The 15,812-nt window shown below is 38.9% G+C and overlaps 1 protein-coding gene across 1 annotated transcript in view; it reads right to left on the bottom strand.

Annotated features, from left to right (window-relative positions):
- LOC122816738 (mucin-4-like) overlaps window positions 1-15,812 on the bottom strand; it is a 544,109-nt gene that overhangs the window by 350,639 nt on the left and 177,658 nt on the right. Inside the window, exons 7-8 of the mRNA XM_044089732.1 lie at window positions 15,364-15,411; window positions 15,088-15,132 (exon numbers count right to left, since the gene is read on the bottom strand). Of these exons, the coding sequence (XP_043945667.1) occupies window positions 15,088-15,132; window positions 15,364-15,411 (93 nt within the window). The remainder of the gene's footprint in view (window positions 1-15,087; window positions 15,133-15,363; window positions 15,412-15,812) is intronic.

The following is a 15,812-nucleotide window of genomic DNA, read 5'->3' as shown; positions in this document are numbered from 1 at the left end:
CTCATCCTTTAAACTATTATACCATTAGAGTACTGCGGTTAAAGTACAAAACATACAGCTTATAAGTTTATGATCTATTCCTCCTAAAGGTGCATTTTTTAACATGTTAATGATCAAATTCTCAGTTAGATATGGTACAATATACCACAATATAACCTATATTTTTAAGCCAGACATGTCATATTTAAATGAGCCTTCTCCATATATTTCTCTTACCTTCCCTCTTCTTCTGTAGCAATCTATAACAAACTCAGATTGCATTATTGGCATCTAAATAGAAATGGGTATATGAGGGAAAAAAAGGGTTTGCAAGCTTAGGCAGGTATATATGCTGTTAAGACTTGCTTGTTTAGATTATATTTATATCTTCTGCAGTCAACCAGGTTGCATTCATATTGTCATATAATTCCTGTCCTCTAAATTGCTTAAACTCTCATTCCTGCAGTTATTCCACTTAAATATCATTATTTCAATCAAAAAACATTTACTTTGTGGTTTTGCCAGACTCACATCCAGAAATTAAGATTGGATTCTTTACAATAAGCTTGTATTGGAGAATCAAAGTCACAATTTTGTTTTGGTAAAACAGTACCTTATTTTTCTGATTCTTCAAAGGCATGTTTGCAGGATTTCCAGTGATCTTTCAGTCAGTTGTTGTCTTATTAATTGTTTTATGTAAATTTTTGTGATTTTTGAGTCAGAAATCACTTCTTGGTCTTGCTGTACCTTCCTTTCAGGTTGTTTTGGTTTTATAGTGGAGCTTTTGAGATCAAATGGGGACTGTTTTAACATACCAGATACCTGGGAAATGGTGTCACCTTATATTACGCACATCGGAAATGGCAGTTGAATTATAGTTCCTACCCGGTTTTCATTTCCTTTTCCTGTGTTCCTCGTGGCTCCCATCATTGATTTAAGGGCCTAGACAGCCATAGGGAGATCTCAAGGTGTGTATCTCATCAAATTCAGTCCGATTTTTACTCAAGGGTCGTTTTTAATTTCCATCCATTTTATTTTGTTTCTGGAGGTCGAATCTGCTTGAAAACTGACAGGAAAGTCTACTTTGCTTCCTTGGGGTTAGCAATCATGTATTTAACATCTTTTACATTGAAAATTAGAAGGGTTGGGTATTTCATCTGGAACTTTATTTTCTTTTCTATCAGAAACTTGCAGTATGGAGAAAGAAGTTGCCTTGCTTGCCTTATCTGAATGGGTTGATTTTGAGCAAAGGAAATGTTATTATTATTCCAGGTGAGTGTCTTTTTCTTCTTGGCTGCAAAGAGTATTTGATTTACATCTTGATAGTTTAAGATTTTGGCATACACAGGTCTTGGTATCACAGATGACTGAGCTTCTCTCAGAGCTCTGTGGGCTCTCTCTATTATTATTTGTTGTGTTACTTCAGAATAATCTAGTAAAGATTTTAGTATGAGTTTGATTGTTGGTATTAGATCAATGTGTGACACAGTTTCAGGGATTCCCCTTATGATAATATTGTTTCTCCGAGCTCTTGCTTCTAAATCTATTATTTTTGCTTGTAGATTTTGCAGCTCTTTGTCATGGGAATCAGTTCTCTGAGTCTAATTTTATTTCATTTTCTAGTATTTTTGCTTCAGATTTTTCATTTCTGTTTAGAATTTGATTAAATGAGTCTCCAAATGTTTGAAACTGTGTGAATAAGTCCTGTATTGCTTGTTGAATGGGCAATAGAGCTGTTTTTATATCTTCTAAGCTAGCTGGCTGTACTGACATGGCTTTATTTGCAGGCTTGGTATTGTCAGATTGCATATTTGTCCTCTGTCTGTTTGGAGTTGTGTCTTTGTCTGGTGAGGCTAGTATCGAGAATTTGGTTTCAGTCGTTAAAGTCTCCATATTATTTTCTTATTTTGACATCTTGCTTTTAGGTAAGTTTTGCAGACTTTATGTATGACTGCAGGGCCACAGCACCACACAGCTCCAGGTGATTTCTAGAATCTTAGTTAATCCTTTTGTTTTAAAAGGAAGCTGTTGCTTTTGTTTCCCTTCTTTTGAATGCTGTTTGTTGTCTGGAATAGATATTCAGTTGTATTTCTTTGTTTTTTAGTCTGCGCTGTCTTCTGGGTTTATTATAATCCAGGGTATTTCAGAGAGCTAGGTGCTTACAGTACTCACAGAAAAGCAGCCATCTTGAGCTCCCGTAGTAGAAGATATTCTAAGAACTAAGCCAACACAGGAATGGAGAAATATTCTGCAGATAGGGGTGACTCCAATTAGCAGCACAGAGAAAAGGCAAAAATTTACTGGAGAGAAATGACAAAAGAACCAAAGTATTGGGGGGAATAATTAGAGAGGGAAAGGTAATAGAATGAGAAGAGTCCAAGATGTTAGTTAGACTGCAGGCCAGATATTGTCTTCCCTATTTATGATTAATATCAGACTATAGACAAAAAGAAAGAAATAAGTGGATCCTAAGCAGAAGATGAGCACTGGTACAGTTTTATGTAGAATCTAGAACAGAAGCTGCCTTTATAAAAGGTATAATTAGTAGTGCATATACAATTTTGCATGACAACTATAGGAATCAATCAGACGAGGTTAGAAATGATTGGGAATAAAGACTGGCTAAGAAGTTCAGAAAGAAACAATGGTTGGATGTATGTATGGATCCTAAAAATGCAACAAAGTCTAGAAAATTTAGCATCTTTGCTTGAAATGTTAACATAGGTATTTTTGTAACTCATGCAGACCTCAAAGAGTTTTTCCTCAGAGGGATTGCAAATGGTGGTTTGAATGGGAAGGAAGAAGGAATTGGGAACATATTTTTTTGCGAGCATAATGAGTTGGAAGACTAAAAATTCCCTGCAGCCTTCATCCATCTATCCACAACCTCTTTCCCATGTTTTGCCCAAAGGTCAGGGTGTCACTTCAACAGTAACAATCATCTAGATCCAAGGTTTACACTACCGGGTGACAAGCCCTGCTGTGGTAATCCTTCCAAACTGCACAGTCACTCACACTTATGCCCAGTTTAGACTGTCCAATCCACCTAGTGTATGCCTTTGGAATTTGAGAGGAAACCAGAGCACCCAGAGGAAACCCATGTGAATGCAGGGAGGACATGCAGACTGTGCATAGAAGGCACCCCAGCTGACTGTGCCATCCTGCAGAGTTCTCTATGAGAAAACCTGGGTGGGTGAGCAAATTGGGTCTATATCACTTAATCAAAATACATATTCTTTGAATATGTATTCATTGAACACTAATCAGTGAAACTCATTTCAGTGAAACCAGGCTTTTTATCACAGTTAGGAGGCACTCACTGACCAGAACTCTGGAATAGACACTGCACTAAATCAAACCCACCCAAGTGGGGAGCTTAACCCCCCGCAACCCCCCAACTATATATACAAACTCTGAGAATGCACTACAGTGGGGAAAAGGGAAAAGTTGCTGTGATAGTCAAGTGCTTCCTAACCCTGGCAAAAAGTCCAGGGTTCACTGAAATGAATTTTGCTGATTAGTGTTTGATGAATATGTATACAATAAATACTTCTTTTGATTACATGATAAGCAACCAAGCAAACTGGTGTAACTAAGGAAATAATTTTTTGAGCTATGATACAGAATCAGAATTGTCAAGAAATACGAAGACCTTGCTGAGTTTAATTCTGGTGGCTGCCAAAAAAACAATTACTAGTAAATGGAGACCATCATTTAAACCAGCTGTACAAGAAGTAGTGAATATAGTAAAAGAGATAAAACAACTGGAAGTGGAATCTTTAGAAAAGAGAAGGAGCAAATTACATAGACAAAAAATGGGAATTGTAGGAACAATACATGTAAAATAATGTTTTGGAGGAGAAATGAAGATTGGCAACAAACCGAGTTGTCCCGGGACATCTTCACGGGGAGTTAGGTTGTTGTTAGGGGGAGTTTAGTGGGTTGGGGAGGTGAAAGGGTTAACTGGAGGCAGGGATGGTTAGGAGGAAATGAGATAGAGATGAGGCAGAGCTTAAGGGGTTTAGTCTAGCTTAGCTGGGTTAAGCAAGCACATTTTGGCATGAACTTGCTACTGCAGGTGACACGTCCATGATGACGTGGGGCTGGTCTGGTGAAGGTAGGCCTTGTGGCGCGGGATAAATTATTTATTTGTCACATATTCAATTATTTTGGCTGGCTTTGGTTGTGGTCGGGTGGCTGGTTGGTCTCATTGATTTCTTCTAATATGACTGCGGTGGTGGTGCTGCGGTAGTGTTGTCGCCTCACAGTAAGACATTATCCTGTTCGATTCTCAGCTAGAGCATCTTCTGTGTGGAGACATGCATGAATGGGCGTACCTTCGTTGAAGGTTATGTGTCAGGGCTGGCAATTTGGCACATAAAAATCTACTGCCAATCATTAGCGGACCGGAGTTCCGCTGTAGCGACCCCTAACCGTGAAAAGCTGAAAGACTCAACATAAGGTGAGGTTTTCCAGGGATTATTTAAAAAAAAAAGGGGGGGGGGAATATATGAAACACGCTTACCATAATGACCCCTTGTTCTTCATTGATGGCATGTTTCACTGTTTGCTTCAGGTTGGCAGAATTTGCAAGCCCATGGATTGTTTTGTTCTTGAGGCCATGTGGTGGCCTAGCCCTGAGCATTTCATTGGTTTTGCTTTTGGGCTGGTTTGTGAACGATACTGTGCTGTGGGGGCTTGCTTCGGGGCTGTGTCCTTGTGTCAGTGATCGCTTCCAATTTGTTTGGCATGGTGGGGTGAAACTGGGGCTTGAATCATTGGTTGTTTTCCTGTCTGGTCCATGCCAGGTCCTTGGGTTGTTCCATTGAAATTTAAAAAAAAAAAGATCATAATATATGACGTAAGATGTTTTCTTGGGCTAAGTTAGGATGATGTTGAAGTAGGAGTTGATGGTTCGTTGTTGGGAGTACGGGCCTTGAAGTTGGCTAGGGAAGGGCATATGCGGGATGGCAGGGAGGTTATGGGTTCTGAATAATTGAGTTTGTGGCCCAATTAAGATGGCGACGTCAGTTTGCGTGCTTACCTGTAGCCATTGGGGGGGGGGGATTGCGCAGGACTGGTGTTTCCCTCAGACATGTGGGTTGCATTCTGGCTTGAACCATGATGTCTTCTTGACATGAACTGCTGGATGGCAGATTTGTGACTGAGAGGACCTGTGGGTACAATGGATGGAGTTTGGGCATTTCATGCTCTGACAGCGACACAATCCTTTCATGTTTTCTGGGTGTTCTGTCATGGAGATTTCTATTTACCATGTATTTTGATGGCTTCATATGGGTCTACAGTGCAGATGTGGTGCATCAGTGGGGGTCTATCTGCAGGGGGGGGGGCAGTTGCGAAGTAGTTATTACTAATGTTTTTTTTTTTTTCCCCCAGTCATATGATTCAATCAGTATGTTTATTTGGTCCAGTGTGTCACCTGGACAGTTGTTCTGATGGGTGAGTGGATGAGGTTGTGTTTTGTGATGGCACTTTTGGCACTTTCGGTGGGGTGCCTGGAGACTGCAGCCGAATTTGCTGTGGAGGAGATGAAATGGTGTAAAAGGTGCTTGGTTATTTTCTGGATACAGATATGGTTTTGAAGCTGGCATCGGAAAAAGACATGTAGTTTTGTTATAAAGAGGAGACGTGTTAATTATGGATTGTTTCCAAACAGATCCAACCCAAAAATGAAAATGTACATAAAGATAACATTGAATTAATGTCTGACAGACAAGGTAAAACAGAGGATGGAACGGAAGTTTTCTTACAAATAATATAGCAAACAGTCAGGGTCAGCAGGAAGAAAGAACAGATGAGCTTTGTTTTTACTCTACTACCACAAGAAGTAGTTAGAGTTCAACAATTGTTTTCAGACAAGAGTTGAGCAAATGAAAAAGAAATGATAAGAAGACATTGGTAAATGTGGGTATGAAACTGCAGCAATTAGATCCATTTCCACTATTATCTGCTACATACACAGTAAATGTTTGGGACATGCAGGTACACCATTGTGAAATGGACAAAGAAGTTGCACATATTTTCTGAGACTTAAGATGTAGTGATCTGAAAGAGACAGAAAGATGAAAAGTAGGTGGGATGAAAAACATCATGGCCATTAGGTACTAAGAGTGTCCAGGGGCTTCTAAACTGCAAAAGAAAGCACAGGTATATAATACATGCCTGCATACATGCATATATACAAATATTTCAGGCATGGTTAACAATGGCATTCTAGTTTGCCAATGTATAAAACAGTCCTTCACACTATAAGTGTCCAATTTGTTTTTGAAAATTTCTACATTAGGGCTTGCTTTCTAGTTTACATAGCAGCTACTGACAAAGAACCAGTTAGTACATTTCTCATTCCTATATAATATGCTACTTGGGTTGTTTAATGATTTCCTACCACTCCTTGATATCCCCCAAACATCTCTAGAGGTAGTTGTCTGTAAATGCCCTATATACCTGGTGACTGTCTCATTTTACATAGTTGTACAAGGCATTCTACACATTCAGATAGTTTAAACTTTCATAATAACTTTCATGTCCATGAATGCCCTTGGCTTAATTCCACTGTAATATTTCCAACTGAGTCATGCATGTCTTCTTATAAGGTTCCATATTGTTAGTCCATACTTTAATGTTGGTTTAATCTACTTGTAAACAATGATTTCCTCAATTCTGACTTAATAGGCTTTATAGGTCTGTTGTTTCTATCGACTTCTGTGATCAATGCTTTGTTGATGTTGTGTTTTGGTGGAGTGTGGTTTTGCTGGAGGGGAATCCTTGTCAAGTGGCTGGGAAGTAAAGTGGTTTGCTGCTGTTTCTAATTGTTCTAGCTATTTTGTTGTTGTTGGTTTTGGTGCACATTCAGGGTGAGTTGCATGGTTGTGGATGTTTTTCAGCAGGTTGAGTTGTGTCTTGACTTTCATTGGTTCATGGATTCGGTGTGCATAGGCTGAGTGTTCCATCTCTTCAGTCTGAGCCATGTGATGGAGATGGACATCTAGGAGTGTGCATGTGGGGATTGGAGTGGGTCCAATATTTCAGTTGTATCAATGTTGTTGCTGGGGGGCATAAAGTGAATATTTTCCCAGGTTGGTGCCTGGCTGCACATCCAGGTAGCCAGCATGAATGGGGGAATGAATGTATAAATTAAAAAAAATAAAAAACTCTTCAAGAGGAACCTTGACGATTGGATGGGAGAAAGGAAATTCACCCCAGGGATCACGTCAGTTGCCCTGCTAGACAGGGGTCCAGGAAAGTAAATAATGTGGGAAGAAATAGCCAGGGAATTGTTATGGCTAGGCTTGTATAGGCCCTAGGGCTGATAGCCTAGTACCAACCTATGAACCTATGAACCTATGGACCTATGAAAGTAATAATAGTTAATAAGTGGCTCCTAGCTGTTCATTTCTATGTTGGTTAGTGTGCCTCATTTGGAGATGGAAGGTTAAGAGCTAGGTAGATGGCTTTACAATATAAGTTAGCTTGGCTTATACAGGGGCTAATGGAGGTGGTCTTGAATAGCAAGGTTACCCGGTTTGTGGATATTGATTGGTCCCTTCATGTGTAGGGTTTAGTTTTAACATACTGCACTGGTAGTTCAATTTATCTTTGGCATTTGATAAGGTCATTGGAAGTATAGCTTTTCCTATGGCTGCTTTGTCATAGATGTGATTGGCAGTGGCACATTCCTTCCTGGGTTGGCAGGATAGGTTGTCCTTGAAGATGTCTTGGAATGAGTGTTATGTATTTACATATCTTTTTCTTTCTTGCAGATGGGGTCTTGGAATGCTGTGGCTGTAATTTACAATAGGTGGGTACAAGGTGGAGCCTTCTCTTTACATATTAGCAGATTTACTTTTCTCCTTTTCTTTGTAGATGGTGGTGTCGAGTACCAGTTGATGAGTCGCAGATGATGGAAGCAGTGGTGAGCAAGGAGATTACACATGGGGAGCACACGTGAGCAACAGTTATTGATGGAAATTGCTAAAGTGCAGAAGGCATCATGCGGTGGCTTGAAAGAGGATTGAAAGGTGATGTTTTAATAGGATGGATGTTCTTGTTACTGGAATGGGGCCTAAGGAGGGTCTGAGTAATCTCCTTAGTAATGCATGTTAGAGCTCTGTGTTTAATTAGTGGGAGCCGATTACTGAGTTGGTATAGGGAGTAAGGAAGAAGTAGGTACGGGGTCCAAGGGGAAAACTGTCGGGGACAGTTTATGGGGAGTGTGGGGATCCCACGGGATGAGTAGAGTCATGACATTCATAGGAGCACAGGAACTTATTAGGATACAGCCCTATGGCTCTTGCAAGTCAATGAAGTTCAGTCCTTGCTTTCCTGGAACTTTGGGGGGCTTGTAATCACTCATCCAGTTGTTGAACCATATGTGGGGAAGGGCCAATGAGGTGATGGACAGGATGTTGGAGTTTGTTCCTAATGTGTGGTATCTTTGGGAGTGACACATTTGTCCCTTGAGTAGGTTGTGGTAATGTTGCATACCAGGTTAAGGTTTTACAGAATAGCACAAGGATCATTTCACTTGGGGTTTGGGTGAATTTTGTAGATAGGGTTTAGGACGCATGGTAGGTAGGTGGCTGTATTGGAGTGGTTTTAGAAACTGGGTGTGTTGTTACAGGGAGTTAGAAGGTTTACAGGAAGCTTGGTTTAAAGGAAGCTTGGTTGCACGATAAGGCAGCTGTAGGACAGGTCTTAATTACCTACTTGTGGTATAGGTAACATAAAGAAATAGAGATTTTGAGGGGAAAGGCCAGGGACAAGCAGGGGTTAAGATGTTTTGATAATGAGTGAATTGAGGGTATTTATGGCTGGGCACATAGAGCACTTTATTACTGAGTATAGGTGAGTTTTCAGGAATTGGGTCAAGGGGTGCTGGTTTTCTGCAATCTAAGGTGATGACATTAAAGTTTTGGAGTTAAGACTATTCCCTAAGATAATTGAGTTGTTGCACATCCAGAACTGGGTAGTTGGTGGGCTAATGTGATATGCTACAGTTGACAGGGTCCTGGGTGTGAGACTTGATACTAGTTGTTTTGACTAGGTGTCTAATTTAATTCAAGGGGTTATAGTTTGTGGTTTTGTTGTGGTTACAGGTTGTCAATCCATTGAGCCGTGATTTCAGCTTTAAAGGAAGTCAGCTAAAGGGTATGTATTCTCTTGGTATGGATGTTTGGTGGTATAATGGGGTAACAGTAATTCTACTTTAGTTTCATTAGGGTGTGTTTCAGTGATGGTATGGCAAGTTGGGTCTATGATGGGATTCTAAGGTGCTTTACAGATGATGGGTACACCAAATGATGTTTGTCTTGACCCGTTCCCTTTATGGGAAGTAGTGGTTTGACAAATTTTGGGTAAAAGGGAGGGGGAACAGCCTGGTCAGGCTGTTTGGCAAAGAAGATGGATAGGCTTGCACTCTTCTGTTCCCTCTCTCGTGTCTGGATGTTCATCTCAAGGATCTGGGGAAAGTAAAATGCGTAGTTGGAGGAATCTTGCTGAATAGATAAGCAAGCTGAGGTAAGGATGCTGCTTATTTGGTGGAAGGTAATTTAATGAATGGTGTATGAAGTGAGTTGGGAAACTGCTTCATAAGTAAAGTAAGCAAGCAGAGGTATGAACGCTGCTTACTGGGGCAGGGAGAGTAGGTACATTGCCCTGATTAACATTTCAAGGATGTTATGCTGTGTTTAGAATCAATTATATTATGAATAGTTGTAATTAATGAATTGGTGAACAAAGCCATGTTATGAAGTTTAAGAAAGGTCATCAAATATCATTTGGTGTGATGTGTTTATTGAAGGGGCCTGGGACAAATGAAGTTTGGCAACAAACCAAGTTGTCCCGTGACATCTTCATGGGGGGATAGGTTGTTGTTAGGGGGAGTTTAGTGAGCTGGGGAGGTGAAAGGGTTAAGTGGAGGCAGGGATGGTTAGGAGGAAATGAGATAGGGATGGGGAGGGGCTTAAGGGGTTTAGTCTAGCTTAGCTGGGTTAAGCAAGCACATTTTGGCGTGAACTTGCTACCCACCCACCCTCCCTCTTTTCATTGAATTATGGGGTTTAGGGCTATTTATCAGTGGGGGTAGGCAAAGAAGAGGGATAGGCTTGCCCTCTTCTGTTCCCCCTCTGATGTCTGGATGTTCATTTCAAGGATCTGGGGAAAGGAAATGAGTAGTTGGAGGAAGCTTGCTGAATAGATAAGAAAGCTGAGGTAAGGATGCTGCTTATTTGGTGAAGGTAATTTAATGTATGGTGTATGAAGTGAGTTGGGACGCTGCTTCATAAGTAAAGTAAGCAAGCAGAGGTATGGACGCTGCTTACTGGGGGAGGGTGAGTAGGTATGCTGCTCTGATTAACATTACAAGGATGTTATGCTGCGTTTAGAATCAATTATATTATGAATAGTTTTAATTAATGAATTGGTGAACAAAGCTATGTTATGAAATTTAATAAAGGTCATCAAATGTCATTTGGTGTGATGTGTTTATTGAAGGGGACTGGGGCAAATGAGGTTTGAGGGAAGGCAGGAACTGAATGACCTCTGTAATGTTTAACTGCCAATGACTGGCTAGACTGTAAGGTATGTATAATGTTTGCAACTGAAAATATGTCAATATGGTTTCTCTTCTTTTATATAAATGTATGATTCACAAAAAAAGAATCACAACCATCATACCACAGAATGAACTAATAACTAAAAAAACAACAAAAATGTCAGGACATTATAAGTACCAAGATCCGCTAATAATTTGGCTGAAATGAATATGGTAAGCACTTTCATTCTTTTATTATGCAGCACGACTTGATCTATGTCATCGGCAACAATTTTATCTGTCATGAATGGAACATTTTACCGTATGCCATACTTTTCTGTAAGTTGTTTAACCTTTGAATTCTTATCAGAAATGTAGAATTGATGCCTATTTCTACAAAATGCCTTCTAAGCAATACTGAACATCAGTTATATTTTGGAATACATAATCAGTTGATGGCAAGTCACAAACAATGAAAATAATAATCTTAAAATTTACAAGACTTCATAAATTAAAGTCGTACCTCACTTTTAAACCTGGTCACTGACAAGATTCGAACTCTGTCAGATGCATATATGTATACAGTGTCCTAAACAATGGATGAGGGGCAATATCTCAGGAAAAAATGGCATGTAGCTTATAGTAAAACTCCACAGTGAATGCTGCAGTGTAAGGCTTACAAGGGATTGACCACAGGAAAGGACGTATGACATTGAGTTATTTATTATAACAGAAGTGCAGCCACTTTGAACTCTCTTGCTATGGATATATATCTAATTCCTGAAATGCACAAGCACTGAATCGCAACTAATTAACGCAAGACTTCTAACAACAAAAACTCAAAAAGGAAATTATATACTGCACCACCTTATTAATGTGTACAATCCCACAAGCACATAGACCCACACACACACGCACGCACACACACACACACACACACACACACACACACACACACACACACACACACACACACACACACACACACACACACACACACACACACACACACACGCACACGCACACACACACACACACACACACACACACACACACACACACACACACACACACACACACACACACACACACACAGATCTATATGACATCATTGAACTTTTATTTTATCAAATAAGTAATCATAAAACCCTAATTGTTGAAGTATCTATTCTGTGAACGATCTAAACTTTGAAATGGAATCTATCAAAATATTGTTGTTGGTGAACACTTTTTGTTGTTGCGTCTTTCGGTTTTTCCTGGTTAGGGGTCGACACAGTGGAACTCCGGTCTGCTAATGATTGGCAGTAGATTTTTACGTGCCGACTTGCCAGCCCTGACGCACAACCTTCAACGAAGGTACACCCATTCACGCATGTCTCCACACAGTAGATGCTCTAGCTGAGAATCGAACAGGACAACGTCTTACTGTGAGGCGACAACGCTACTGCAGCACCACCACCACAGATCCTGTTGTTGGCGAACATTGCTTGTTGTTGGCGAACACTGCTTAAGGTAAACTCTTTTTATGTTTTTGCTGGGGGCTGCACCCATCTGCATTTCTCCAAGGTCAATGCACCCGTCACACCCTCTGCAAATTAAATATACCAACTCTGAGATTGCACTACCTTGATGCAGTTGATAAATCATGGCCAGTTAGCATGTCAATCACATTACAATTTTTTTAGGATGGCCAACTAAAAGAATTTGATATTTAGGTTGCTGAATAGTGACTTCTACAATTAGGGTTCAAATATTTGGTATCGGATAAAATAAAATTTGAATGATGTGATATAGACCCAAACACACACAAAAATACACAGAGATATACACATACAGTTATAATACACAGAACTATACCTTCATGCTGAAACTTTGTACATATTCTAGTTTTAGCATTAACATAACCAACACACATGTAACTGTCAAAATCTACAGCTCGACCGGCTGATCACTTAATAAAGATTATGTTTCGCATATATTATATACTTTGACCTCCTCTGATAAAATTGATTATCAGCCATTTAAGGGGAACCCATTTTATGTCTTGACCATTGTATTATGTTGTAAAGGCCTGGGTTTGCATCCCCACCCTTCCAACTAATGTATTGTAACTCAAAATTTGAGTAACCTTGGATGAAGACGAATAATTATTATCTTGGAAAACAATGCAGTTCTTTTCTTCTCCAAGAATGTGCAGCCTTAGATTTATAATTATTTAATGTCTCATGATCTTGTCATCAAGCAGGAATATAACCAGGTCATGTGTCAGCCAGAACTGTTAGTGAAGAGCTTTCTGCTTTCATACTGCAGAGGTTTTATTAGTACCTTGAATGGATTAGAAAATATGTTCTTTTAAGTATATAACAGAAACACATCCATCCTAAACTTAGTAAAGCTATTTAAAACAAATACATATTTGAGCAAATAAAGATGAAATACATTTAGCATTGTCAAACAGATGTTCCTTAATTAGGTATAATGTCTTGGAGATAAACACATTTCTGGGATTGTTGTTGTTGGCACAACGTGGATAGTATTATTTTGCCATTGTGAGCTTTCCAAGATTATATGAATGTTCTCCACTGACTCACACGTTTTGTATTATTAGTGTGCTTTAAAGGGTCTAGAAGTAAACATCTTACCATCAAACAGTTAAGCTAACATTATGCATTTTCAGCTGCAAAAGGAAATTAAAAAACACTTTTGCAGGGTGGTAAGCCAAAGTCCTGCCCTGCACATGTACATCTCTAAATCATGCATAATAATAATAATAATAATAATAATAATAATAATAATAATAATAATAATAATAATAACATAATATAATAATAACACAGACCATGTTTCCATTCATCAGTATCTATATAACATGAATATCTGTATAACTGCAGTGCTAAGTGATAGAGCCAGTGGCAGATACTTCAATAATATTACTTTTAATATGATGCAATGTAGCCTTCTTTTAGCATGCTTCATATTTATTGTTTTAATATAAGCAATCACATCATGTATATTTTCATAAAAGTTCATAACAAAAGTTAGAACTTGGGAAACGTTTTATTCATCACCATCAGCCTTAGAACATGTTTAAACATTGAGCATGCTGCAACCCCCTTCTCCACCCCTTAATCTTTGTGCTTCATATTATGACTATTGTGAATAAGTAATGGTGTTTGTTGACTTACCATGTCGCAGCTCATTCTTACAATATGTTCCCTTATATTTTCCTTAAAACTCCCCAACGTAGCTGTCCCATGACCCCATCTTAAGTTTGCTGTCCTTTTGACTCCTCTCACTATTCCTAAACCTCTTCTCCAGAAGTTTCTTCTCACTACAGAACGTATGTGCGTAAGGCTACATTTGGATGTGTTTAGAAATAGCTGTGAATAAATAATGCAGCACCACTGCATGATGTCTACGGATCACACTATATATACTTTGTGATATGTAGGTACGTGAGACAGACATTGTGGATTGTGGTCCACAATGTGATATTCTTCCTTCTCCTCCACCTTTCTTCTCACTATTCAGGATGTGGGTCATAGGATTCAGTTCTAGAATGTGTTTCTGTTTAGTGGACAGGGTGTGTTTTGCTCTTCCTGACCTTTTAGAAGTCATCTGTAAGGTGAGTACAGTTTATATGACAAAAGTTCTTTAAATAAATAAATTGCTAGCTGTGGTTACTAATTCTCATATTGGGTGCAATGACAAAAGTAACAATAGTAACAGTTACTATCTCTGGGTTTTATGCCACAGAATATGTTAAAAGATATACAGTAGAGGTCACTTCAAAAAGACCAGTGGAAAGTTAAATAATGTAAGAATAGTGAAATAGGTGGCAGAGTGTCACAGTGGATGGCTTTGTAGCCTCACAACAAGAGGTTCCATTGTTGAATGACTGGCTTGGTACATTCTGTTTGGGTTCTGCATGCCCTCCCTGGGTTGTGGGGGTTTCTTATGGGTGTATGGTTTTCTTACACATTCCAAAAACATGCAGTAGGTGTATTGTATACTCTACGTTTGATTGTGCATGCAAGTGTGTGATAAGTAAGAACAACCACAGCAGGGTTAGCCTCCTGGTGATGTGAACCCAACCTAATGTGCTAAAATGGGGAAAAATGGGTTGTGGATGGATGGAGTTAACAAATGATATGAAATAGAATTCCTGCAATATCTGAAAGGAAAGTGGATAAAAGTAAAAAAAAAAAAAAAAGGATATGAGAAAGTAGTAAATCATGGTCTGAGCTCTCTGCACTTTAATCAGGTGGTAATTTTTCAGGTTTTTATCATTTACATATAAAACTGTAGACAGACATACACTTTTGGAAATAAAGACAATAGATATTTGCATTTGATAGACTTAACTGACAAACAACATTGGACAAATTTAACCACAAATAAACAGTACTGAAGAAATACCTGTTTTTTAAATACTATACTATACTATCTAGTGTAGTGCAGCTTTGTCTGACTAGTGTTGAACAAAAAACATTAAAAGAGAAAATGTACTGAGATATCTAACAACACTACTATGACATAATTGTTTTCCTTACCTGAGCAATGGTAGTTTCAGGAACTGATGTACTCAGGTCAGCCACCTGCTGAAGAAAGTGGGAAATAACAACATGAGAACTCATAATCTATTCATTTTGAAAAGACACTGATGGACAAACTTCTAAACCTTTAACTGGAACTAAAGTTACAGAATGAATGTTTGTTTTTAGAATGCTGTACTAGTTGTTATATTGCAGGTTTCATTCACTGCTGGGTAAAAATATATTTTAAAGAGAAAATGTACAGAAATATCCAGTAGAAAATAACTTCCTTACCTGAACAGTCGTAGTTCCAGGTGCTGATGTACTCATGTTGGATAGTTGCTGGAGAAAGGGGAAGATAACAGCATGAAAACAGCACAGTAAATGGTTAATTTTAAAAAGAAACTAATTCTTATGACTACGTATCTGAACCTTCTGGAATAAAAGGATAATTTACACAGATGATGGGAAAAAAATAACAAGTAGTATTTAGTCTTTGCTGAATGTAGCCTGATTAAATTGTATTTTTAATGGACCTAAACATTTCCTCTCGATTTGGACAAGTCTGTGCATTGCCCCACTCGTTGGGGAGGATGTATTGCCATATTGCATCTCTTGTGGAATCCAGCCATAATGCAAGTAACATTTTTATGACAAATACCTCTTCCTTCTTACAGTAAATTGTCAGATTGGTTTATTAATGTGTATGCCTGGTGCACTGACAATTGTAACTTACTATCTGG

This window comes from Protopterus annectens, chromosome 12.part0 (assembly GCF_019279795.1).
Source record: "Protopterus annectens isolate FY-2018-M chromosome 12.part0, PAN1.0, whole genome shotgun sequence".
Classification (NCBI taxonomy): domain Eukaryota; kingdom Metazoa; phylum Chordata; order Ceratodontiformes; family Protopteridae; genus Protopterus; species Protopterus annectens.
Note: the sequence above shows the minus strand (reverse complement) of the source record. Positions and strands in the feature narration are given on the sequence as shown.